General features: G+C 45.2%; 1 protein-coding gene and 1 non-coding gene across 9 annotated transcripts; both read right to left on the reverse strand.

The window, feature by feature from the left end:
- Positions 1 to 27,502, reverse strand: Mkrn1 (makorin ring finger protein 1). 8 transcript variants are annotated; one of them, NM_001398733.1, is made up of 8 exons: positions 20,928 to 21,276; positions 11,891 to 12,019; positions 7,686 to 7,915; positions 6,626 to 6,852; positions 3,452 to 3,666; positions 2,611 to 2,721; positions 1,984 to 2,122; positions 1 to 1,653 (listed from the first exon to the last, which is right to left on the reverse strand). In NM_001398733.1, exons 1-8 carry the CDS (start codon positions 21,110 to 21,112, stop codon positions 1,444 to 1,446), a joined length of 1,446 nt encoding a protein of 481 aa, NP_001385662.1. In that variant the 5' UTR covers positions 21,113 to 21,276; the 3' UTR covers positions 1 to 1,443. The 8 variants fall into 8 exon arrangements, with proteins under 8 accessions (NP_001385662.1, XP_006236366.1, XP_006236365.1 ...); XM_006236304.5 differs by lacking the exon at positions 20,928 to 21,276 and adding an exon at positions 20,669 to 20,850 and having other exon boundaries at positions 2 to 1,653; XM_006236303.5 differs by lacking the exon at positions 20,928 to 21,276 and adding an exon at positions 20,296 to 20,603 and having other exon boundaries at positions 2 to 1,653.
- LOC120102609 (small nucleolar RNA SNORA71) lies at positions 23,269 to 23,392 on the reverse strand. The gene has a single exon (XR_005504240.1). It is a non-coding gene; the product is annotated as a small nucleolar RNA SNORA71 (small nucleolar RNA).
- Positions 27,503 to 27,681: the final 179 nt, after the last annotated feature.

The following is a 27,681-nucleotide window of genomic DNA, read 5'->3' on the forward strand; positions in this document are numbered from 1 at the left end:
CTTTTTCTTTTTTCAAAATTGTTTTATTTGGGAAAAGTGCTTCTTACAAAAGGGCAGCTGCAAAACAGAGACCTCTGCAACGATGACGTGTTTTTCTTAAGTGAAAGACTGGGTGAGTTCCGGGTAAGCAGGGCAGAGGGACAGATCCGAGCATCTCCCACGTTATTTCAGGAAAGAGCAACAGAATGCAAAGGTGAAATTCCCGCCAAGGAATTTTAGCAACTCTTGCTTGTCTTGTGGATGGCCACACCCTCCCTTCTCTTTACCGGGAAAGGGGTTCATTACTTCTGCAAACCTCTAGCACAATCAACACCTCAGTTTGGAATCCACCTGTCTTACTGTCAGAGCTCAGGCAGGGATGGAATGAGGCAGATACCCACAAAAACAAGCACAGAACCTCACAACAGGCCCCCTCAAATGAGGACAAAGTTTTTTTCCAAAAAGTGCCTGGACTGAAAAGGCTAGACTGTAAAACATTCAAAACATCAGTGTGTCCAAGACCCACCTTGTACTGAAAGGGACAAGTAGGTCATTTAACCTCTACAGCTGATCCCATTTCTCTAGCATACAGACAGACAGCTACTGCTACGTTAACAACTACTGACATACTGCTTGGTCCTTTAGATCTACCTGACACATGTGGCTGAAACCACTAACCCACATCTGCCCACTAAAGCTAAGAATACTGCACCTATGCACCGATGGGAAGCTGCTCCCATGCTCGCCCGTGCGCGCCCATGCTCACCCACCAAGTCCATCCACCCTTGGGAGTTAACCGCCAGCTCTGCACTGAGGGAACACCACCGCATCCTTCATGTTTTTAGATTTTCTCATGTCAACCTCAACACATTTGCACCTGGTTCTGGTTACCCAGTAGTAGTTCTTGCGTGCAATTAAACAAGAGCCCAAAACCACAGCACAAGCACATGTTGATGGGGATTACAGGGTAGGGAACATAGATAAAACTGTGAAGGTGCAGTGCAGGTCTCACAGAAACCTCGGGGAACCTTCCTACACCTATCGCAGAGAGCGACTTGCCAAGTTAGGTCCCTTTTTTTTCCCAATTGCCCCTATCCTTGGACCCCAAAGCACAGTCAGTGCTTTTTCCTTTGAACCTCAAAGGGGTCTCAAAATGAGTGTGCAAAGTCCATGAACACAACCTGGCCAAAAACAGATGACGCAACAAACCTACACTAACTGTCTGACAGTTAAATTCATGTTACAAAAAAACTAACTTTAAGATTTATTTTTGTAACTTTTGAAACAGAGAAAACAACACACTCTTGGGGGAAAGGTGAGGGTAGAGGAACAGGCCCTGGGTAGTGATCACAGCACCTGGAGTTTGAGAGGCCTGCCTAGGAGAGCCACACGCACTGCCATACAGCACAGGGGACAGCTACTGTCTGAGGCTCCGCAGACCAGTTCCTGCGCCACGCAAAGCTGCTATAGCTCCAAGTCATAAAAATCCTCCAGCTCATCGTGAAACAAGTCCCACTCGTCCTCAGAGTCTGTCAGCTCGTCGTCCCCACCTGCAGCCAAAAGCATAAGCAACATCTCGCCCAGCTCAAAGGTGACAACCTCCTCTTCGTCGTTGTCAAAGGGGTTGTTCTCTCTCTCCTCAATGAGCTCCCAGAAGTGGCTCCTTCGTTGGGCCTGTAAGAAACAAGGCCATGATAGGGGTGGCACTGTCAAGCAGTGTCTTCTATCCTGTGGCTTATAAGGCAAACCATGTGGCACAGAGAGGGCATGGTGGACCAGAGGTCTCACTTAGTCCGCCTTGCCAGAGCCTCCCCTTGGCTATTTGCAGGTTTAGGCTAGGGCTTTGCACAAGTTCCTTTCCTACCCCTCCCCGTCTTCTGAAGTCTGACTCTTTTACTCTAGTCTCCCCCCGCACCTGAGTGTCATTCTCCCCTACCCCAATATGTGCAGGACTTAACTGACAGTGTGCTATTTCCCCGTTTTTAAAAAAACAGCGAGAGTTACCCGGTATCTGCTTGATGTTCCCACTTTCTGTCTCTGTGGCTCCTCTCTACGGCCATCAGGGTACGCATGCTTGTAAAAACAGTTCCCTCCAAATGGGCAGCTCCCACGTCCTTCATCAAAATACCTGCACGCCTTGTTGCTGGAAAGGAAAATATCGCAACCCTTATTCACAGTGGACTTCAGGCCTGTATGACTATCATCTGGGGCTTCTCTTTAACAGGGCAGAACCAAGACGTCAGTGCACAGCCCCCCAAGATGTGTTCTTAGAAACATGTGCTCCAAACACTGACTAGCAACATCTCTGCTTAAATGTACACGGTTCACCAGCACCAGCACGAAGTGAAGATCATTTAGAATCCCGATACACAAGAATTCCTAGGACGACTCTTATGACTTGGAATGCGCTAGAACACCCTGCACAGGCTTTAGCTAGAGTGGAGACTTCATTCTCACAGCCCCTCAGCATACACCCAAGGACTGAGCTAAAAGTTAGAAGCACGAGACAAACTGGGCAAGCAGTCATGGAGGTGACAAAGGAAGCGTCCTGTGCAACAAGGGAAGGGTAGGAAGCAGGAAGGAGTGCACAACGCAGCGCTGTTCTATCCAAGTGAGCCCGGCTGCTCATACCTCATGGCCTCCTTGTATTTCTGAATGAGTTTCTGCTTCTCTTCTTTCTCTTCCACCCAGTACTCACTTGGAATGACAAAGTTAGATGTGATCCGGCATTCGGGGCAGGACCTGGGAAACAATGAACAGGCTGCAATGGACATCCCCCTCTGTGCCCACTCTGTAGGACACACCCTGGTGTGTGGCCCAGACTTAGGTTAACTGACAGGCACGTGAGCATTAGCAGAAAGGGATTCCACAGTCACAATTGACCCCTTCTTTGGAGGAAAGACAATCTCCTTCAGAAATCAACTCAATGGCTAGCCAGTTTTTTAAAAACTTATGTAAAAAACAAAAACAAAATAAAAACAAAAACAAAAACAAAAGAAGACATTTCACACAGACTCCTTTCGTTTAAATAAATTTATTTCTTGTTAACTTTGCTCTGGATTATGTGGCTTTTGTTCAATTATGAGAACAGATTTAACGGATGGTGGATTTTTGGCTAGCTTAATGGATGATATAGGAAAGTGGAAAGTAGAAAACACCAGGAAACATACATTCAGAGCTAGATATGTTTGTTCAAGAAACCTAAACTGTCTAATCCATTAAACACAATCTCCTCAAAAAGCAATGAAGACTCTACTAACTGATACACAGGGTTTCCTCATTCAAATAAAATAGACAGACCAACTAACCTAGCAGCTAGCTGAAATACAAAGAAGAAATCCCAATTAGAACACCCAGGTTCATGATAAAATACATGCATTTAAATGTGGTCCTTCTGGTTGGAAGTTGGCACAAGACACTAAATTCTTCCCGAAAATAGAAAGCACAAATGAAGATTGGGGAGGAGTCTCACTTTATGATCTTGCTCTCAAATTGTTTAGCACTTCTCCACTTGCGAATACACTTGAGACAGTAGGTGTGGTTGCAGTTGGAGAGGATCCCAAAACGACGCTCGCTGGGGTTGGCTTTCTCATAGACCACCTCCATGCAGATCCCACACACCATGTCCTTGCTGCGCTGAACAGCAAAAGAGAGCTCCATGTCCTTCTCATGGGCCTCAATGCACGACTGGAGGGAGGGAAGAGACATAGGCACGGTCAGGCCGCTGCAGTCCTGACTTCAGTCAAGGCCCTATGAGACTGGTTTCAACCTGACCTGGTAAAGGCTTTATTACAGCACAGGGCCATACCGCCAACGTGCTCAGATCACTACAGTCAGATGGGAAGGCTCAACTTCCAACATTGCAGACCTGCAGCGCTCCACCCCACACTTCCCCTGCAGCAAAGACCCTGTTAACTTCGTTGATATTTCAGTTTCTGGGTGGAAAATGAAGAAGTAAAGGCTTCATTTCAAACTTTAGGATAGTGAACACTTGGGAGGCGGCGGCAGAAGGGGCGAGAGTTCTCTAGGCCAGCCCTATGCTACATGAGACTTTGTCTCCAAAGGAAAACAAAAGAGAGTTGGCTGTGGTGGGCACACCTTTGATACCAGCACCTGGGAGGCAGAGGCAGGCAGAGCTCTGTGAGTTTGAGGCCAGCATTGCAAGTTCCAGAACAGCCAGGACTATGTAGAGACCCTGTCTCAAAAATAAAAACACACAAGAAAAAAGAAAACTACTAAAGTAAATCAAAACAGGTACCAGGTGACAGTTATGTAGGGCACATTACTTCCATTATCTCTTTAAAGGGGTGGTCTCAGTGGCTCATACTTGAGTCTGGGTAACTCCAACATTCCAGACGCAGAAGCAGGAAGAACCCAGTATTTTGAGGTACAGCCAACCTGATCTATGCAATGAACTCCTGGTCAGCAAGGGGAATGCCAAGAGTCACCATCCCTCAAAAATTAAAATTAAACACACACAAAACACTAAACTATTACGGAGACAATTCATACACCACCCAATTTACCCACTTAACATACGCAATTAAATAAACCTCAGGTACTTTCAGAGGTACAACACTGTTATTTAATATTCAAGGTTTATCTTATAAATTATGGGGTGGGAGGTATGAAAGTGACATATGACCAGTGAAGCCCAGGAGTTGGCGCTCCTTGGATTCTAGGTGGCTGTGAGTCACCAGATGTGGGTGTTAGGAACTACCTATGAGTATGTAGTATAAGAAGGCCAAGCCACCTCCCCAGCCCCACTATTTATTTGAATGTGCACGTTACCCCTCATAACCCCACTCAAAAGTTGCTCATTTTCCTTCAAAATTCCCATGTGGACAACCATTGTTCTGTGGTACACCAATTCTATGGCTTTGACACTAACTTAATTGACTTACTATATTTTACTGCTGAGTAATATTCTGAATTTTCCTCAGCACCTATTTTCTTTACCCACCTCCACTCCGAAACTACATGAATAATGCTATTATATTATCAAGGGCACTGGCCATACAAGTCCAGCAACCCCCACACAAAGGTGGAAGGAAACAGCTCCTCAGAATTGCCCTGTCTTCTACAAAGGGTTTTTTAATAATAAAAGAAAGCTGAGTGTAGAACTGGAGAGATAGCTTGGAAGTTAAAACCCAGGCTGCTGCTTCAAAGGACTTGGTTCAGTTCTCAAAAACCACAAGGCAGCTGCATAGCTTTTGTTCGAGAAAATCTGACACCTTCTGGCCTCTATGGCCATTGCACGCATGCTCTCAGCATCACCCATGCACATAGAAAAGCTACATCTGTAAACAGGGCAGCACTATATATCCCCAGTCAGCCAGGCACTCAAGGGGCTACGCAGAATTACTCGGTGACCAAGTCATTACCCTTCCAAAGGATAGTCAACAGAGGGCCAGCGACAAACAACCTGGTAGGTCAGGCCTAGCAAACAAGATGAAGTACTGGGTTTCATACAGCAGGAGAGAACCATCACCCAAACTGTCCGCTGACCTCTACATATATGTGCTGTGACATACAACCCTCCTCACAATGAGTAAACTTATGTGAAAGCAAGTTTTAAAGGATAGCTAAGATAAAAGATGCATGTTCACAAAAACAAAAGCTTACACACCATGAAACAATCCAAGTATCTATCAAGTAATGAAGAGAAAAAACAAACTATTGGAGCCCAAAGGACTCCTCAATAAACTGCTTATAGTATAAGCATGAACGCCTGGATTTGGGCTCACAGAGTGTGTGAGAGAGCCAGGCTCAGCGAGTACATCTATACCCAGGACTAAGAGAGACATGGACACTAGACACAGGCAATCCAACTGGTGAGCTCCAGATTTTAGTGAGAGACCTTGCTTGTCTCAAAGTTGAGGTAGAGAACAATAAAGGAGGATACTGAATGTTGACCTCTGGCCTCCATGTAAGCATACACACACACACACACACACACGCACACACACACACACACACACACACACACACACACACACACACGACTGTATAATAAATAGCATTCAACCAACATGCAACCACAGAATGAAGTAGGGTACATATTCCAACAGGGAAAACCTTGAACATCATCATCTAAACGAGAGGAACCAGTCACCGAAGGTCAGATATACCAAGTAATTCCAGCTACATAAGTCATCCTCAATTGGCAAACCCCAGAGAAACAAAGCAGGCCCACTGCTGCCAGAGCTCAAGGAAACGTAGAGAGGAGGCTGACTATAAGTGGGCACAAGGCTTCTTTGGGGAATGAAAAGGACCTAACTTAGAATTATGGTAATGGGCTAGACAATGCTATCAGTGCATTCAAAAGCAAAGAAACATGCATTTCACAGAAACTATAAGAAAAACTATTAGTAAAAAAAAAAAAGAAAGAAAAAGAAAAATTCGAACAAAAACCAGAAAACCACCAACTACCTTTTGAATGCCCATAGTCTGAGGTTCTGGAACCAGAACTTCTTTAGGAAGAAGTATGTCTTACCATAACTAGGCTCTCCAGACCCTCCTGCCTTTGGCCTCCACTCTGCCTAGATTCTATAGGTTTATCTTTGACAAAACACTATAAAAACGTGGATGTACATCACCATCTATTGGCTCCTCATACTTGGCACGAGCTGCTCTGAGCACTTACTTTTATGTGCTGTGACCTCTGGGCAGCATCCATTGGGTGTAGGACCTGCAGGCCACACATGTCACAGGAGTCTCCGTGGAGATACACACAGTTTTCCCCATAGCGACACTCTCCCACTGCAGCATAGGGGCAAAGCTGCTTCTCTGTCTCCACCGTAGTTGGCTCCTTCTCTGACTCTTCCTTGGTCACTGAGCCCTGCAGGGGCACTTCAGTGCAGGAAGGGGCAGCTGAAAATGTTTAAGATGGTGGTAAAGGTCCAAACACAAAAGGCAAGCACGAACTATAAGGTAACAGAGTAATAAAAATAGAAAACTTTAATGAAACCTAAAGCCAGGCCTACTGAACACCCTTCACTTTTTCACCCCTTTGGTTTTTTGAGACAGGGTTATACAGCCAGGCTGGCTTAGAACTCACCCTCTGCCTACCTCAGAATACCCAGTGATGGAATACAGGTACACACCACCACTGTCCAGCTCTGTTTTGTTCTTTCTGGTAAGATCTGAATAACCAGGCTGGCCTTGAACTCAGCACTCCTCCCACCTCAGCCTCTCTAAAGCTGGCATTACAGGTGTGTGGCACCAAGCCCAGTTCCGTATGTGACTTTCTTTAGAAGTGAAGTGTAGTATTAGTTAAGTACTGTAGTAGGGGTAGATCAGGAGAATCAGGAGTTCAAGGTCATCCTTAACTATTTGAGGAATCTGAACCATAAGACACCCTGTGTCAAAAAAAACAAAACATCAAAGGACTGGTAGTGGGCTGAGTGTATAGCTTTATGGGAAAGCATTTGCCTAGCATGTGCAAAGCCCAGGGTTTGATCCCAGCACCACCAGGAGCAGGCGGGGGACAGCATTCGGAGACACCAGTTTTTAAACACGAATTCATTTTATTGTAGTTCAAAAAAAATTTTTTTTACTTCATCTTTAAATCTTAGATAACCCAATCTAACGTGTAGACAGTAGGTTAAGCTCAAACACTGGAAACAGAAAAGCTGACACTGAGTTCACCGTGGCCTGTCATTTAGCCCTTTGATTGCAGTTTACAGGGTCTTCACAATACTTACTACGGCCACAGTAGGGCTGCCCAGGGACAAACTCAATGGCATTCACCCAGTCCTCTGAACCCGCTCCTACAGTTGGAAAGTTTGGGTTTCGTGACTCAGCTTCGCCTGGATTCATTTCAGCAAGTGATCCAACACCAGAAGGGAGACTTGAGGAAGCAGCAGGGGATGGCTTTGCACTCAGGTCTGTAGCAGTCACTTCTTCCTGTTTCAGTGGCTTGCTGTGTTCGTATCTGACACACAGAAAAGCAATCAGTTACCATCAAGCTACATAGAGCCCCCAGACACTTTTCAAACTTCAGTGTGAACTAAACATGAGCAGGAGCACCTGTCAAGGCTTATTCCTGTGTATGTGTTTGGTTTTTTTTTTTTTTTTTTTTTTTCCGGAGCTGGGGACCGAACCCAGGGCCTTGTGCTTCCTAGGTAAGCGCTCTACCACTGAGCTAAATCCCCAGCCCCTCCTGTGTATGTGTATCTGTGTGTATGGGTGTCCACAGAGGCCGGAAGACAGCATCTAGATCCCTAGGGCCAAAGTCAACAGGCAGCTGTAAGTTGTATGAGTGCTGGGAAAACCATATTCAGGTCTCCTCCAACAGCAAGTGCTGAGCCATCTCTCCAACCCCTAGATGACCTTGAGTTGGAGGGCTTGGCTATGTAACTCAGGCTAGCCTCACACTCATTATATAGCTCATGATGACTTCAAATGCATGGATCCTCCGGCCTTAACTGCTTAAATGTGGGGCTGCAGGCATACCAACAAGCCTAACTGAATCCTTTTCATCTCTGTAATGCTATGGATCAACTCCAACCAGAGCCTTGTGCATCTAGGCAAGAACTGAGCTATGCTCACTGCCCGATACCTAACTTAAGTCTGGAGTCGAAAGCCCATGACTCAGCCTGTCTAGGAAACCTCACTATGATGTCATATTGCTGATAAAGGTATGAGACCCAGACTTAGCAAACTTTACAGAGTCAAGTACAACTGGATGATGGGCCACACCCATAATGTCAGCTATCTGGGAGACCGAGGCAAGAGGATTCCATGTTTAGGGTCAGCCTAAGAAACTTGCTGAGACACTGCACTAAAACAAAATTTAGTAAAGACTGTCCTGTATAATACTAGCACTTGGTGGGCTAAGGCAGGACAATTACCACAAATTGAAGCCATCTTGGGTTATAAATTGAGTTTCACTCCCTACCCACCCCTCAAAAGAAACTGACAAAAAGAAACAAACAAACAAAAACCCCAAAGTTAAACATTTTCAAGCAATTATTTCTTTTCTTTTCTTTTTTTTTGGAGCTGGGGACCGAACCCCGGGCCTAGCAAGCGCTCTACCGCTGAGCTAAATCCCCAACCCCAATTATTTCTTTTCTTAATACCTGGCAGTAATAATGAGTGTCTACCAAGCACGAGGAACCGGGCCTCCTACTGTGCAAGTGGCATGAATGAAGCCTCCTTAGGAAAGAAAATGTTCTGAAATGGACATCAGTTAAACAGCAGCAGTCAGTGATTCTGCTAGTTTGGAAGTTGTCTCAAAAAAAGAAATCTAAATAAAAAAATCTAAATCTTTTTTAAAAAGGTCTATCTATTTATTATATATAAGTACACTGTAGCTGTCTTCAGACACACCAGAAGAGGGCATCGGATCCCATTACAGATGGTTGTGAGCCACCATGTGGTTGCTGGGATTTGAACTCGGGACCTCTGGAAGAGCAGTCAGTGCTCTTAACCACTGAGCCATCTCTCCAGCCAGAAAAAAATCTTTGTTATGAGATTATATTCAAAAGTAAATGGAAAGAATATAAACGTATGTAAAAGATGGGCCTTGAGGCAGTGTACACCTATAATTCCAGTCAGATCTCTGAATTCCAGGTTAACTTAGTCTACATACCCAATTGCAGGACAATCAGAGCTATATACTAAGACTGTCACCAAAAGAATCAATGTTACATTATCAAATCTCCTCAGTGAGACAATAATTCCCTTATAGATCTGCATAGAATGTTTCTGAAGTAAAAACTATACCAGGAAGGATTAAAAAACAAAACAAACAAAACAAAACAAGCCATGGCCAGCAAGGTGGCTCCAGGGCACCAAGCACACACACACACACACACACCAAGGTGCAAAGTTAAATAAATAAGCGTTCAGACAAACAGACTTGTGCACACAAAACAAATTCAACTACAAGGAAAAGGTTAACATACATACGGAAACCTGTATGGGGGTCTCTGAAGAGCACAGACTGCCACTACATGTAGTCTTCTACCCAACTTCAGGTAAGAATGGCCTTTAAAACCACATCTTACTTCTTTTCTTCTCTTTCATTTTCAGTTTTTCTGAGTTTCTCTGTGTAGCTCTGGCTGTCCTGGAACCTGCTTTGGAGGCCACGCTGGCCTTGAACTTGAGATCCACCCACTTATCTCTGCCTCCAGAGTTCTAGGGTTAAAGGCATGTGCCACTACACCCAGCTCAAGGAACACCAACTAATGCCCTTGTTAACATTCAAATAGTAGTGGCCCAAAATAAAAAGCTGTAATTGGAACTACTGTATTCATTAGTCTGTTATCTATGGCTGATTTTGCATAAGAAACCATGTCTTGAGTCACCAAAAAAAAAAAAAAAAAAAAAAAAAAGTGTACACACCCATCCCGTAGAGAACATTTGCCAATCCAGCTTATGAAGATTCTCACATCCACTAGAATCAAGAGCCACTGACAGAGAAGTTGTTATTACAGCTAATAAGTTATAATAGGATGTCACAGAATTGCTGATTCTTTTCCAGTGTGTTAAGTGATGAATAATTAACAGAGAAAACATACGTATCAAGCTCTCTTCCATACTCTGCATTAATACAGCATCAAGAGCTCCAACGAGGCCTGGCAAGACCCTGACTGAGCCCCGTGGATAAAGGAGTGTGCCAGCACACCTAAGCTGAGCTCCATGCCTGGGACCCACCTGACGGAAGGAGGGTGCTGCCCTCTGACCTTCACCTTAGTCATCACACCTCTCCATCACTCTGTCCTGTGGTCTGCTCTCCACAGCTCTCTGCTCCTCAAAATTTCCATTCCTCTCTCCATGTCTGTCATACATGGGGCCATGACGTACTGACTGGAACTAACTTCCCTCAATGAGCCTCGTCTACATCATCTATCGAAACTGTTCTGCAAAGAACTGCTCACTCAGCATAAAGATGGTATCCTGACATCTCCTCCCTTAGCAAGTTTAACAGCAAAAGACTAACCATTAGGCTCAGACGCCAAGGGATCCATTTCTGATCCCTAACAGTTAGTTATGAGGGAGGGGCTTACATTTTACCCCACCTTTATTTACTGATTTTCTAACTAACTCAGGTAAGGATGACTTCCAAACATTTCTAACCAACAAATGTTGCTAACTACCAATCTGTTGGTCAATCTATGTACATACCTATCCATACATACATACAAACATACACCCACCCACCCACCATCTGTATATGTCTGAGATACTGACTATAAATCTTACCTAGTATAGAAGTTTTTAAAACCTTTTCTTAAAGATTTTTATTTTATTTTATGTGAGTACACTGTTGCTATCATCAGACACACCAGAAGAAGGCATTGGATGCCATTACAGATGGTTGTGAGCCACCTCGTGGTTGCTGGGATTTGAACTCAGGACCTCTGGAAGAGCAGTCAGTGTTCTTAACCGCTGAGCCATCTCTCCAGCCCAGAAGTTTTTATCCTTTCATTCATCCACCCAGCCACCCAACTAGCTATCTATCTGTATGTGGCTGTTATACTGGCTACAAGTCTTACCTAGTGTGGTATGTATGTATGTATGCATGTATGTATGCATGTAGTCATGCATGCATGCATCTGTATGTGGCTGTGACTACAAGTCTTACCCAGTGTGATAATTTCAAAGATGCTTCTTCAAAAGTGGAGCCCAATACCTCCTCCCTTCAATGTGGCTGGACTTAGTGACTTTGTCCAGATGTTAGTGAAAGTGACATGTTGTGACTTCTGAGACTTGGTCATAAAAAAGGTGGTGTATCTTTGCTGAGCTTTGACTGCTAGCAATAAGCTCTTTTCAGATCAAAAGCATTGTTAGAATACTATGTATAATGCTATTAGAATTATATATACAAAGCTACCAGAATGACCTATGTTATTTTCATTCTTCAGCCCACCCTTAACCAAAGAGTTTATAAACAAATCCTTACCTGCAGCGGTCTCCATAAACACAGTACCCTCTTTGAAAATACTTGCACACTACACCATATGGACTGTCAGAGAGGTCATGAGAGTATCGACAGTTATCTCCTTCCTTACAAACCCCATGCATAAAATATCTGTAAGACAAATAACCAGAAATCTAGATTAGAAGACTAGAGCCAACTCTCAGAGAATTCATCACCGGGGTTGGGGATTTAGCTCAGTGGTAGAGCGCTGGCCTAGCAAGAGCAAGGCCCTAGCAAGGCCCTGGGTTCGGTCCCCAGCTCCGAAAAAAAAAAAAAAAAAAAAGAAAAAAAAAAAAAAAAAAAAAAAAAAACCAGAGAATTCATCACCACCAGTCAGTCTCCTGGCGTGTTCACAACTGTAGCAATGAACACAGTCAGCCTAGGCTGGAAGACACCTTTGGGTCTACAGTAGGTAGCACACAGATCAATCAAGGAAGCTGCCCTGAAGAAAGACTATCCTTATATGGGGCTCCTTTTTGGGAAGGTGGGGGATAAACTAGGGCCTCACACAAGCACTATATCACTAAGCTGTACCCTCAGCTCCCACAATTGTAAATTTATCTTGTTCACTGAAGGTCAGTTCTGGCCACCGCCCTTGTTTTACCACTCTAGAGGAGTAGCTTTGTTTGTATTTTCCACTAACTTAAATCCCTAACCATTACTATCCTCAAAGCACACAGATAAAGAAGCTACATATACTACAAAGTGTCGGACTACCATTTATATTCAACTTTGTTAAGGAAACTCTTTTAATTCCTTAAAAACCACATATGACAAAAGCAAAATTAGGCCAGCAACTTTAAGGATCACAGGTAGACATGATTAACCGTTTCTAGATATCAACAAACAGTGACACCATTACATGAGCATTTGCTAGCCATGTAACCTTAGACCCCACCCGCCCTACCTAGTACCCAGTGCTCTTTCTTCTAAATTGCCCCAAGGGATATTTGCAGAGCCCCTCCTCCGCCTGTACATCACTCCAGCCAGAGTCCATTTTCCTCCTCCCTTGGTCTCTGAGCAGGACATTGATGTCACCTTTTGGCATGCCAGAGAAAGACAGTAACTGTTTCTTAGGTGTAACTTTGGTTGGCCTGGCAGAGGACTCTACTGTATGTTTGAGCCACAGCTCTCTAGAATGTGGGGGAAAAGAGCAGTGGGGATGTTTACCACAATGCAGACCCCACTAAATTGAATGCTATGGTTTAAGAACTCAGTTGTTAAAAGTACAAACTAGTTATTATTCTTGCAGAAGACCTAAGTTCAGTTCCTAGCACACAAGTCCTCATGACCAGTAACTCCAACACCAGATCTGAGTCCTCTAGCCTGTGCAGGTAGTGTCATGAAACCCACAAACTGACAACTTAAAAAAAATCTGAAAATTAAAAACAAAGGCTTGGGAGCATAGCTGAGTTAGTTGTACAGTCCTTCCTAGCACACGTGAAGCTCTGGGTTCAATTCCCAACACGGTCAGGAAGAAAAAAAGAGTAAACAAACCCGGTTTCCCTGCAAGAACAAGTGTCCTAAGCACTAAATCATCTCTCCTGCCCTGACACATACTCTTTTTTTTCCCTCCTTTAGGACAGATGTCAATATGTATCCTTGGCCTCCTGAAAGCTAGGATTAAAGGTGAACATTACCTTGCCTGGCTCTGATGTACATAGTTATATACCCTGTATCGCAGATGATACTTTTAAATTCCTAGTGAAGGAATACTACGGTTTATTCTTTCTCTGCATTTCCTATGGTACCTATCTCTTTATCTAGAAGACCATGAAAGTGCCAAGGTAAATCAAGAGATTACTGAGTTCAAGACTAACCTGGGATACACAGTGAGACCCTGACTCCCCACTCTCCACCTACCTCTCCTCCAAAATCCACTGTAATTGGTCAATAATAAATTTCAGAAACCAGGTGTGGTGGTGCACACCTTTAATCCCAGCCAGGACTGGGAGGCAGAAGTGGGCAAATCTGACTTTGAGGTCAGCCTAGTCTACAAGGTGAATTATAGGACAGCCAGAAATACAGTGAGACTCAGCCTCAAAAACCAAAAATAAATAAATAAAATTCACTAGGAATCTTGTGGCAGTTGGGTAAGGGATTTCTAGAAACTTCTCTCTGGTTTAAAGGTACAATGTATTCCCAAAGTCATATTAGCCACATTGGGGAGGAGAGAGGCGGCATTTTTTTATTGGGGGGAAAAAAAAAAATCAAAGCTCGAGCTGAAATGAGGCTCAACTGGTAGAGTGCTTGCCTCGCATACACCTAAGCAGCTCGGGTCCAATTGCCAGCACTGTGTGAAACAGGCAAGCATGATGGCGAAAGGCCTGCGATTCTGCCTCTCAGGCTGTAGAACAAAACAATCGGAAGGTCTGACAAAAAAAAAAAAAAAATAGATTTTTAGGATAAGGATATGGAAAGGCCAGTCTCAGTAACCCAAGTCCCTGACTCAAACAAAACAAAATCAAAACAAAACCAAACACAAAAGACAGAGCCAGTTGTGGTGTCACATGACTTTAATCCCAGAGAATGGTGGCCCAAGCCTTTAATCCTTGAAACACTTGGGAGGCGAAGGTGGGATCTCTGGGTTTGAGGCAACCCTGGGTTCCAGAACAGCCAGGGCATCACAGAGAAGCCCTGTCTCAAACAACCAACCAACAACCAATGAACAAACAAACAGTAAGAGGAGAAACAGAAAGAAAGAAGAAACTGCTTAGGATCTCTGTGTTCTTCAAGATCTATGTAGAAGCATCTAACTTTAAAATTACTGTTTGAGGGCTGGAGAGATGGCTCAGTGGTTAAGAGCACCCGACTGCTCTTCCAGAGGTACTGAGTTCAATTCCCAGCAACCACATGGTGGCTCACAACCATCTGTAAGGAGATCCGATGCCCTCTTCTGGTGTGTCTGAAGACAGCTAAAGTGTACTTATATATAATAAATGAATAAATAAATCTTTAAAAAAAAATTACTGTTTGGGAGCTAGAGAGATGGCTCCTCTTCCAGGACTGACTTGACTTCCAGTGCCTACATGTTGGCTCACAACTCTTCAGATAGCCTCTTCTGGTTTCCATAGTCACTGGACATACAGGTGGCACAGACATACATTCAGGCTACACACATAAAGTAATTAAAACAGTTTCCAGCTTAGAGGCTGAAGAGATGGCTCGGTAGTGAGAACATGTACTGCTCTAGCAGAGGCCTCCATCTTGATTTGCAATATCCATCTCAGGTGGTGCACAGTTGCTGTTAACTCCAGCTCCAAGGAGATTGATGCCTCTGACCTCTTTGTGCAACTACATCATTCACGTGGATGATGGACACACACAAAATAAAAATGAAAATAAATCTTGCCACTCCTACATAATGACTTCGAGGCCAGCCAAGGGTACATAGTGAGACTCTGTCTCAAAAAGCCGATGAACAAATATTGACTGTCTTATTCCACACTCAAGGCAGCTAGCAACAAGGATTGGTTTCATCGCTGAAGAAATGAAGGCCAGCCTGCTGGTGGCAGCATAACACAGTTTCACAGCAGAGGTATTTGTTTCTTAGGCAGCACAAACAGAACACAAAGAGAACTTCAGGATCACCGACAGTAGCTAATGAGGAAGTGAGACTGAGTAATTACAAATGAAAACTAAGTGAAGTGGTCCACGGCAATCAGGCCTGCCACAGCCACAGTGAGACTGTCTCAAAACAAACAAAAGAACAACATCCCTGGGCTGGAGAGATGAGCAGTTATGCTTCTGCAGAGGACCCAGGTTCCATATCCTGCACCCACAGGGTGGCTCGAGCACAACTACTTCCAAATCCAGCCCCAGTGGATCTTAAGCCCTCTTCTGGCCTCAATGGCCACAGTACAGATACATATATTCAGGCAAACACTCATACACATTAAAATATAATCTTGAGGCTGGAGAGATGGTTTAGCGGTTGAGAGCACTGACTGCTCTTCCAGGTCCTGAGTTCAAATCCCATCTCACAACCATCTGTAATGAGAGCACATGCCCTCTTCTGGTATCTCAAGACAGCTACAGTGTACTTATATGTAATAAATAAATCTTTTAAAATATCTTTTTTTAAATTAAAAAAATAGGGGATGTAGAGATGGCTCATGGTTAAGAGCAATTGCTGCTTTTTCTTTCTCTCTTTCTTTCTTTCTTTCCCCCGGAGCTGAGGACCGAACCCAGGGCCTTGCGCTTGCTAGGCAAGTGCTCTACCACTGAGCTAAATCCCCAACTCTGGCAACTGCTGCTCCTAAATTCAATTCTTAGCACCCATGTGGTAGATTAGTCTACAGCTGCAGTTCCAAGGAATCCAAAGCTCCCTTCTAGTGTGCAGAAATATAGACAAAACACCCATATACATAAAGCATATAAATTAGTTTAAAACAACAAAAAAAAAACATTCTTTTCTAAGCAAATAACTAATATGCCCTAATATAGAAAACATTCTACTTCAGGGGTGCAGATGGCTTAGTGAATACTGGATCCTAGTACTCACCTGGGCAGTTCACAACAGCCTGTAACTCCAGCTCAAGGGGGAAGCTGATACCTCCAAGGGCACTGGTACTCACATGCAGACACCCACACACGCATTCTCAAAACCAGGTGTTACTATCAAGCTCACTTAAAATTAGGTACATTTCTGCAGTTAACTCAGTACATAATCAATGTTTTTCTGCTGAATGAGATAGTCCCAAGAAGATAAGCATGTTCCAACAAGTCATCTCCCTTTAGCAACTTACAAGTGTACTTTAAAAAGAGTCATGGGATGAATGCGCAAATGTTTGTAAGTAAACAATTCTACATTTTAAAGATTTTACTTATTTTAGGTGTATGAGTGTTTTTGCCTGTATGTATTGTTACTGTGTGCGGGAAGAACCCATGGAGGCCAGAAGAGGGCACTGGAACTGGCGTTACTTAGTAGTCAGCACCATATAGGTAGGTACTGGAAAGCAGGCTGGATCCTCTGTAAAAGCAGTAAGGAAGTGTACTTAACACTGAGCCATCTCTCCAGAACCACTGTACTTTCTTTTCCTTTAAAATGAAAGCAGAAACTTCTTACAACATCAATTGGAGCATTTACTAGTGTTCTATGCTGGGCTCTGAGGAAAAGCCCCGGAGGTGTGATAAAATAGAACTCAGCTCCAAGGGATCAAAGTCTAGAACAAAGATTTCATCGTTGTTATTCCTCCATTCAAAAGAAAGACTTTGGGAGATCATGTTGACAGCTACAACACAAAACAATTGTCGAGATTTGTACGCAAGGCATATCAAATAATTAAGGTGGGTCACCTCAGAGGTTGGGCTGGTCAAGACAACATCCTACCTCAGCCACCTGACTAGCCAAAGCACGGGTACAGATGTGTGCAGGCGTGAAGGATTCCACAGGCCACCAGAAGTGACTCTGCAAATACATTTTTAGATGACTGGTCTAAGCAGAAGCTATGGAGAACATTTCTTTGGTTCTAATCCTCAGAAGCAGCAGGAGGACCTGCGTGAGTTTAAGGACAGCCTTGTTTACATAGGAAGTTCCAGCCAGCCAGTGCTAAGTAATGAGACTCCACCTTGACCCACTCCCTCCAAAGTGCAAGGAATTTAAAACTATCTAAGTATGGAAGCCTGAAGCCCTTTTCTTTCTATTTTGGGTCGTGGGGAGTTAACTATCTTGGAGCCTGGAGCCCAGGCGGGTCACAAACCCCTGTGCAGCTAAGAAAGACCCTGAATTCCTGATGCTTTGCCTCGACCTCCCAAAACACTGTTACAGGTGTGGGCCTCCATGTGAGGCTTTAAGCTTGTGTCTTGTTTTGCCTTTTTTTTTTTTTTCTAATGAATACACATTGGCATATGTGCCACGGTGCATATGTAAAGAAGCTGGAGGATAAGTAACTTCCAGGAAATCAGAGCGAACCCCCTTGCTACCTAAGGCATCTTTTGCTCATTCATCACAAGCCTGTACCCTTTCAGAGCTTTTCATACTGTGCTTTCAGTTTACCTCATCTACATAGTTTTCCTGAGACTCATCCCTCCCCGTGAAGCCCTGACTGGCAGAATCACCATATATTCCAGGCTAACTACAACTCAAGATTCTCCTGTCTTAGCCTCCCAAACCAGAATACTCAAAGACATTTTTGTGTTTGTATGCATGACCAGGTGTTTTCCTCTATTGTTTTGACTTATTTTTTAAAGAGAAAGGTTCTTTGAACCTAGAGCACACTGTGCGGGCTTTTTCAAGGATGTTGGAGATCAGAATTCAGAACCTCATGCTAAAGCAGGAAGCTCTTTACTCTCTGAGCCATCTGGATCTACAGCCTTAAAAAAATTCCTTTTAAGAGGTTGGGGATTTAGCTCAGTGGTAGAGCGCTTGCCTAGGAAGCGCAAGGCCCCGGGTTCGGTCCCCAGCTCCGAAAAAAAAGAACCAAAAAAAAAAAAATTCCTTTTAGACTTATAGTGGTTCACACTGCTCCAGGTAGGACCTAGAAAACTCCATTAATTCATTGAACCTTAAGGAGTTGGGCTTGGCCTATGTTTGTAATTCAGCATTTAAAATAAATGGGGGGATGGACTGGAGAGATGGCCATTAAGAGAACGGATTGCTCTTCCAGAGGTCCTGAGTTCAATTCCAAGCAACCACATGGTGGCTCACAACCATCTGTAATATGATCAAATGCCGGCTTCTGGTGTGTCTGAAGATAACGACAGTATATTCATACATAAAATAAATCTTAAAATAAAATAAATCTTAAAATAAAGGTCCTCCCGGGCACATTGGAAGCTCAAGTTCACCCTGTGCTAAGCGAGACCCAAGTTTATTTTTTAAAGACCCTACACTGGGGTCGTGGTGGAAGCCTTTAATCTCAGCACTGGAAAGGCAGAGACAGGTGGAATCTGAGATATTGCCAGCCTGGTCTACAGAGTGAATTCTAGGATAACGAGAGCTATCCTGGAATTGAGACAGAGAAACCTTGTCTCGAAAAAGAAACAAAAAAAAAAGTAAAGCATAAAAAGCCCCTAAAATGGAGACTAGAACAGTCTGCTGAGGAACTAAAAAAGAGGAAATAGGGAAAAGCAAACGGGAAGCAGGGGAGCTTCAAAGTTTACCTCATCTACCAAACCCTACCCTCCTTTGTAGGGGATATATAGATGGTTATGATCTCAGGACTAAATGGAGACAGAAGTGGATCAACAAGTCCCAAGTCATTCCGGGTTATATTAGCCTCTGCATCACTCACACACCCACACAGAGACACACACACACTCCTCAGAAGAATAAAAAAGGGGTGGTGACAAGACATCTTTGTTGATACAATGAAGGCTGAGTTTGATTGCTGAGCCACTTATAAAAATGAAAGACACTAAAATTGTCCTTTCAATTTTACTCCACATCTCCACAGGTGCCAGGGGAACAACTGTCCCACCCACAAATCTTAATAAATAAATAAATAATGCTAGCTGGACAGCAGTGGCTCACCCCTTGAATCCCAGCACTCGAGAAAGAGAAGCGGCTGGATCTCTGAGTTCCAGGTCAGATGATCTACAGGGCTAGTCCCAGGACAGATAAGGATACATAAAGAAACACTGTATCAAGGAAAGGAAGGAAGAAAGGAAGGAAGGAAAAGAAACGTTGAAGCAGAAATGTATAAAGTTGCAGACATCTGACAGGATGATAATGAAATCAGTTATGAAATGTTATTTGGTGATAACTAGACTAGATGAAGATAGATGAAAGGAAAAAAAATCAAGGTATTTAAATTTTCAATATCAATCCGGGTAGTAACACTATCCTAGCACTAGGAGGGCAAAGACTAGAAGATGATAGTTCAAGGCCAGCCTGGGCTAATAAGTAGCAGTGTTAGGACAACCAGGGCTGCAAAGCTGGACCTTGCCTCAAAAAAAGAACAGGCCGAGGGGAAAGCTTTAATATGACGTTATTAAATGTACTACAGAAAAGACTGGAAGGCTGGGGATTCTTCAATTTCGGAGTTAATATCAACACCGAGTTCTTCATTAGGAACGGCCTTTGGCATTTGCGTATAATGGACTGTCCTTGTCTGGTGAAAAGTGGCATTTCCTTTTAATTTTTTTAGCCGATAAAAAGGCGTACAGTCCTTCCTGGTAGTTAAATCAATATTGTCGGGCGTGGTATCATCTCACTCCTGCAGTCCCGCACTAGGGAGAGGCAAAAACAGGATTGCCGAAAATCCTAGGGCAGTCAGACTATATAGGTCAACCGGGGCTTAGAACAGGACTGTCTCAATAGCCCCCCTCCCATCGTTAATACAAACAATCCTCCAACGTTTATAGCTGGGAAAAAATTTTTTTACATGCGTACTGCAAAATCGCCACCTGATCATACATTTTCCGAATAATTTCGTCTCGCTTACCAAACAAGAACCAAACCTCTCTCCTCGGATCTCCTTTCTCGCAAAGAGGAACGCCGCTCAAAGGGACAGTAATAATAATGGCAGTTCATACAACCAAGGTTGGAGGAGCCTAACGCCGGCTCCGAACGCTCGGTTCGGGGACAAAGCTCGGAACCGCCGACCACCGACTCACATACAAAGGCATACAAAAGCGGCTGCTCCCGGCGGGGCGGGGGTGAACGGCGCAGAGAGCAGAAAAAACGTTACAAACGGATAGCCCGGCGCGGAGCCCCGGGGCCGGCCGAGCTCGCCGGGACCCTTGGAGGGTCTCAGGGCGCACCGAGGGTCGTTAGAGCCCGATTCGCATCGGCGAGCTCGCGCCGCATCCCCGAACCTGTGGCGATGGAGGTCGGGGCGGGGACACCGGTCCTCTCAGCACACACCGGGGAGCCGCTAGGCGAGGGGAGGTGACGGGACAGCCCCGCAGTCCGAGCCCGCAGTCTGAAACCCGCAGCGATGTCGCGGCCAACCTCTGCGGAGGCTGACGCAGCGATGCTGGGAGGGCGGCCGCAGCAGGGACCCCGCGACGCCCGCCTCCGCCTCCTGCTCGGCCCCGCAGCCCCCGCCCTCCGCCGCGCCACGCAACGTCCTACCTGCAGGTGACCTGTTTCGTCCAGCCGCCGCCGCTGCCGTCGCTGCCGCCGCCCCCTCCTCCCGCCCCCGGGGACGGGGCAGCGACTGTGGGGATAGAGGTGAGGGAGGCCGCTGCCACCGCCGCCGCTGCCGCTCCTGCTCCTGATGTTGTGGCTGTTGTTCCGGGAGCCGCAGCCTCCGCCATTACTGTTTATCCCACACAGCAATGGCCCCGGAACTTCCGGGATCACATAGTTCCGGTCCGGCTAAGAAGGAGAAGACAGCGAAGGGAGGGGAGGGGAGGGAGGCTGAAGAGCCCGAGAGCTCCACGCCAGTCCCGTGCCGTGTCACCGCGTCTCGGAGCGCTCTGGTCTCGGGAACTGCAGGCTCCGCTGGGCGCCCGCGGCCCTCCTTCGGCGATGCTGATTGGTGAGGAGTCAGGCCCCGCCCTAAAGGGGCGGGGCCGCACGCTTAGCCAGGTGTGTTCAGATGGTCCTGGTCTTAGCCATCAAAGGACCACAAGCAAGGACCAACCTCAACCTTTGGCTGATAACACTGTACAAAGTGAGGAAAGCCCTGGAGTGGGTCTGCCCTTTCTCGAGTATGAACTGGATACCTATTGTGTTGGGATCTGTTTCCTTCTCTCTCCGGAGGACAGTGGCCACTGTCTCCCAAGAACTGTCAGGATCTGTGCTGATGGAAGTGCCAGGTGGGCCTGGTGGCAGACATCTTGGAATCCCAGCAATCTGAAGACTTGAGTATCACAATGACTTCAAGTTCGAGGCCATCCCAGGCTACATAGACCCTGTCAAAATAATAATAGTAAGGATTAAATAAATTATGTGAGGTAGCCTATGTTTGTAATACCAGCTCTTGGGAAGCTAAAGGAAAAGTGTTTGGTTTTGTACACCTGACAAGGAGCTGAAGTGCAATTTTACATACCAAAGCAGACTTGGCTGACAGGTTTTCCCAGTATCCATTCAGTCACTACCCGGCATACCCTGTCCTCTCTACCTTGAACTTTCCAGCCCAGGGGCTAGGCTGCAGTTCCCCTAGAGGCGCCTCCCTATATATTCCAGACATTTTGGTCTGTCTCTTCCCCTTCTCTACGCCTGCCTGCCTGCCCGCCCTTTCTCTCTCTCTCCCTCTTACTTCTTCCCCATGGCAACTCCCGAGGCCAGTGAACTAACCTGCCCCAGAGCAGCTTCCCAATAAACCTGCCTTTAATATAATCTAATCTGGTTTGAATTGGCTCATTTCACCAGCATCAGAGAAATAACCCATCAAAAAGGGTCACAGGCGGGGTTGGGGATTTAGCTCAGTGGTAGAGCGCTTGCCTAGGAAGCGCAAGGCCCTGGGTTCGGTCCCCAGCTCCGAAAAAAAAAAAAAAAAGAACCAAAAAAAAAAAAAAGGGTCACAGGCTTGAGGCCAGCCTGGGCTACCCTGCAAGAATCTGTCAATAACATAGAGCCTTCAGGGGCATGTTCCCAAGGACTGTGTTCAGGCAACTAGACCTGTTCTAAAGTTTCCACCATCAGATTGTATTAATCCACTGATAAGGTCAGTATTGTCATGAGCCAATCATTTCTCCAAAACTCTGTCTAAGCCTAAAGCACTGGAGACCAAGACACATCACATAAACTTCTGAGGAACATTTTAGATCCAAAGTTCTCTCTGCCCCCCTCTCCCTCCTCCTCAATATGTAGTCCTGGCTGGACTTCAGTGAGCAGAGATCTGCCTCCCACATACTGAATACTAGGGTTTAAAGCCTCCATCACGGTCCCCCTTTATCCTATTTTACCTTTAATCTACCAGGTTTGTTACACAGTTGTTGGGGAGGTAGCAGAAATGTTAGCAACAGATTCAATAGAAAAGTTCTTGTCACCATAGTCATTCACAGGGACCAGCCATAGCCCTCTGAGGTGTAGGCTTCAAGACTCCACCATATGCTGTCGTCTCCCACATCTGAGCCAATTACTAGGCAGAGGAAAAGACTGTTTCAGATTCCGAGTGGATGGTGTGTCCAGTTTCACATTGTGCTGTCCACTCCCTGGTCCTCTGGTGTCCACAAACACCTGGGAGGCAAAGAGAAAGAATCAAGCAGCTTTCTACCACAGAGGTTTCTAGAGGCTTCTGGACTGCAGCAGCCATGGATGGCAGGAAAACTGTTCCACAGGAGGGTGCAACTGAGGCTCATGGGATGCTTGCAAAACTAGGCCAGAATAAAACCCCCTCCAAGCAGAGCCCTGCTCCTACCTCCCTCCCAGAAGCCCTTGGGGCCACAGAACAGCGCTGGTAGACGGCGTTTGGTGAGCCTGGTATGAGCAGGCAGGAGACTAAGAGGCTGTGATAGGGAAGATGTGTTCTAAAGCACCAAGGTTTGACAAGGACAGGAGTGGACCTTCCAAATACAGGGAAAGGCGTTCGCTTCCTCTCCCTGCAGTACCAATGACCAGAATCCAGGCAATCCAGAATCAATACAGGCACCCCCTTCGATTTTTTTTTTTAAATAATTCAAAAGTTTGTTAGACATAGAAAAAAATAATATCTCACAGTCAATACTTAACTTCCTGGTCAAATAATACACTTGAACAGAAAATTACCATACTTTTGGCCTAAGTGGTGTAGGCAGCTAAATATGTGAATGAGTATACTTGCCCCAAATGTGCAGCATCATGAGAAAAGTGATTGACAAACTCATCACTGGTCCTGGGACCAGCCAGCTTTGGGCCCTGGGGAATCTTTTGCGAAAAATCACCACATTCACACAGCTCAGTCCCGGCAGAGGTGGTGTAGCATGTGCTCCTGGTTCCACAGTGGACAATTTTTTCCCTGCCTGACTATGCATAGATCTACGTTGCCCGTGTTCGAGATGTTTTGCTGGGAGGGGGCCCTGAGGAAACCATATCGATGCTAACAGCTGCATGTTTATCCGTGAGAGTAGTAGGTTCCAAAGTGGTAGTGGAGAACAGACTAAGTTTTCCCTTTCTTTTTCTTTCTTTTCGTGGCCTTTTGAGACAGGGTTTCACTGTGTAGCCCTGGCTGTCCTTGAACTCACAGATCCATCTGCGGCTGCCTCCTAAGTGCTGAGATTAAAGGCATGTGTCACCATTGCCAATGTATTCGTTTAAGGCGTACAGTACAGCACGATCCAAATATATAATAAAGGGATTATTATTAACAATAAGTGCATTACCTAACAAGTTTCTTTGTACATGGTAAGAAGCTAAACTCTAATCTTTCAGAAAAATTCTAATATATACTATGCTACTTATTGTATACCTCATTTAGTAGATTAGACCTCTAAACTTATTTGTCCTACCTAACCCTTTGCCAGAATTTCCCCGTTTCCTGTCCACTGTCTATGACAACACTGGTTCTGTATGTTTTATTTTTTTAAAGATCCCACAACTCTATGACATCCCTAGAAGTCTAAAAGCAAGGTAGGGGTCACCGAAGATCTTCTGGAGCCATTTTTAGCCAGGGTTCTGGCTCTTGTCCAATGTCTGTTCAAAATGCCTCAGTCTGGTTGGAAACAGGGGCTTGAAGGTGTGCCAGAGCATTTCTGTCAGTATTCAAAAGACATAAGTTCCTCAGCCTCCCCAGGGCTGGGGTGACAGCCATGTGCCACTATACCCTCCCCCCTTTTTTCATAAATTGTTTTCCCTGTTTGGTTATTTAAGTTTTGGTAGTGATTGTGAATTTTGCGTTTGTTGAGGTCAGAAGCCAGTCACAAGGGCACCGGAAACTGAGGAGTTCATAACCCTTGAACCATCTCTCCACTACCCCCAATCTATATCTTCTCATTGTTACCGCTGTAATAACGGCACATTGTATCCGTGTGGAAAAATAGAATGAATGAATGACTATGAGGAAGACGCCATCCAAGGCCTGCACTGAATGTAGACTAGGATGGTGCCCAGCGCTTAGCTTTCACCCCATCGACCTGTGTTTAGTGAGAAAATGAGAGGACTCAGAATGCAGAGATGACAAAGCCACCTTCGTGTATTGATTTGTTCTGAGAAATAGACCAACCTGCTGACTAAGAAGTTGGATGCCTGACAGGGGAGCCCTATCTGCAAGCAAAGCCTTTGATCCAGGAACTTGCAGTCAGAGATAGCTGTAGCTTGCTTGTTCTTGGAGCTCACAGAGCACCGTGAAGCCAGGCGGGCTGGGAGGGAGGGTGTCGGCACAGGTACAATTACAAACTGACTTTTAAATAAGATGGGGGTGGTGGCGTAGGCCTCTGCCATAGACAGCAGGTGAACAGACAATGGGGGGCCCAGGATGGCGTGGGAGGAAGCCAGAGATAGCTCTGCAGTGCTTCCTGGGAGCAAAAAGTCCCCTGCTAGGAGCAGGCTGCAGCCAGCAGCTGGTTGGATCTGGTCCTGCAGACAACACCCCTCCCCCCCCCCCCTGAGGACCCCAGCAGGGTTTCATCCTTCCTTCTAACTGGGATGTTCCCGGGTTCCACTCAAGGTTTCTATACCTAAACTCTTATAAAAATAAATCAGCCCTGAGTCAAATCAACACATCCTGACCATTTATTTATCAGACAATTTGGCACCTGCCTCCCAGTCTCTATCCAATTGATATCTAGCGTTTGGTGTCTAAAGGCCACACATAGTTCACATGACCTCCAGATTCCCATGCTTTCATCTTTGTTGTCCTTTCTGTTTTCTTTCTTTCTTTTTTTTTAATGTCTTCCCCCCCCCCCCCCCCCCCGGAGCTGGGGACCGAACCCAGGGCCTTGCGCTTGCTAGGCAAGCGCTCTACCACTGAGCTAAATCCCCAACCCCTCTTTCTTTCTTTTTAGATGCATTTATTTTATGTGTGTGAATCTTTTGCCTTCATATAAGTCTGTGCACCACAGGAATGTCTGGTACCCATGAAGGTCAGAAGAGGACATAAGAGGACTCCTGGAACTGGAGTTGCAAATGGTTATGGGCCACTATGTGGGTGCTAGGAACCAAACCCAGGTGCCCTACAAGAACAAGTACTCTTACCCTCTGAGTCATCTCTCCCGCCCCTCCTGTTTTCCACAAGCTTCTCTCTTTAGTGACCACAGGCCTTCTCATATTCTGGGTCAATGGTCGACTACTGAACGCCCACCCCATCGCTGTTCTTATATCCCCTTCTTAGCCTACCACCCAAAGAAGCACCATTTGTCATATAGTGTTTCTGGGTAACCGAGTCCTACACTACTTCAGTGAAAGCCTATAGACTTGTAAAATAAAACTGGTCAGTTAGGGGCTGGAGAGATGACTCAATGGTTAAGAGCATTTGCAGCTCTTCCAGAGAATAGGAATTCAATTCCCAGCACCCATATCTGTCTGTTCATATCACCCAGATCCAGGGCGATTTGAGGCACTCCCACGTAGATGACATGTACTTGCCCAAGTGTATGTATGTGCATGTGTGCACACAGAGACACACATGCCATATTAATTAAAAATTATATACTTATTTTAAATTATCCAATGTGGGTGAGACACAGTGGAGCACACCTTTAATCCCAGCACTTGGGAGGTGGAGGCCAGCGGATCTTGCTGAGTTGAAGTCAACCTGGTCTACGCAGCTTACTATATAAGCTAGTATAAGTAACTTACTATATAAACTTACTACGTTAGCTACTATAAGACCCTGCCTCAAACAAGTAAAAGCAAGAAGCAAGTAAGAATAAATAAATAAAAATTGGCCAATTCAAATCTGATTAATCTGGTAGTATAAGCCAGGCGTGGTGGTGAATTCCTTAAATCTCAGCACCCAGAAGGCAGAGACAGACGGATCTCTATGAGTAGGAGATCAAGGCCAGCCTGATCTACAAAGTGAGTTCTAGGACAGCCAAGGCTGTAACACAGAAAAGCCCTGTCTTTTAAAAAAAAAAAAAAAATGGGGGTTGGGGAATTAGCTCAGTGGTAGAGCGCTTGCCTAGCAAGTGCAAGGCCCTGGGTTCGGTTCTCAGCTCTGAAAAAAAGAAAAAAAAATTAATAATAATAAAAAAAAACTGGTAGTAAAGACCCTCATTTCAATGCTGCATTTGAGATATAAATAAATTCAGTTCTGTGTTAGTCAGGTTTTCTTTGAGATGGGATTATAAGCATAAGTCACCATGGCATGTTAATAATTTTTTTTCCTTTTGGCAAGACCTCACCCATGCTAGGCCAGGAACACAAGGAATCATATCTCCAAACCACGAAACTTCAATTCCTCTGTCTGAGGGTGTTCCAGCTAGTTAAGGCCTTCCTTGTTTTGATAGCAAGCACTGAAAAGGGGCAGGATCAGCATGGGGGGGGGGGGATTAAATGGTACAGTATACTTCTGTAACAATACTGTAACAGTATATTTTGTAACAATGTGTTTGTTTATTGTAGCCCAGATTAGCCTCTAACTCATGATCCACAACACCACCACTTTAACTTCTTGAATGCTAGAATTACAGATGGGTACTACTGTAGTACCAGGAAGCATTCGTGAACCCCAGAAGACCAGTTGGGAGCTGATCCAATGCAATCACACAAGGGTCTTTACTCATAAGCTCACTCTTGGGCTTAACTCACCGCCGATCCACAGGATGGTTTCTGTGAAGAAGCCCTAGCACTCATCGGGACAAGGTTTTATAGGAAACGACGAGCAAAGTGTGAGTGTTACTCTTCTAAGCATCTAATTGTGGGGGGAGAAGGGGGCCTACTGTGGCCTTTAACATAATTGGCTGGTGCTGGGAGCCAAACCGGAGACTTAATTTCTGCTTTCGTCCTGATTGGTGGTTGCTAG

Source organism: Rattus norvegicus, chromosome 4, assembly GCF_036323735.1.
Source record: "Rattus norvegicus strain BN/NHsdMcwi chromosome 4, GRCr8, whole genome shotgun sequence".
Classification (NCBI taxonomy): Eukaryota; Metazoa; Chordata; class Mammalia; order Rodentia; family Muridae; genus Rattus; species Rattus norvegicus.

What these genes read in the sequence shown, in the direction of transcription:
- Mkrn1 (NM_001398733.1), bottom strand. Translation starts at nt 21,112, where the DNA reads ATGGCGGAGGCTGCGGCTCCCGGAACAACAGCCACAACATCAGGAGCA. An exon ending in ACGAAACAGGTCACCTGCAG is followed by an intron (nt 12,020 to 20,927) that starts GTAGGACGTTGC and finishes TTTGTCTTACAG; the next exon opens with ATATTTTATGCATGGGGTTT. An exon ending in AGAGGTCACAGCACATAAAA is followed by an intron (nt 3,667 to 6,625) that starts GTAAGTGCTCAG and finishes CCCTCCCTCCAG; the next exon opens with TCGTGCATTGAGGCCCATGA.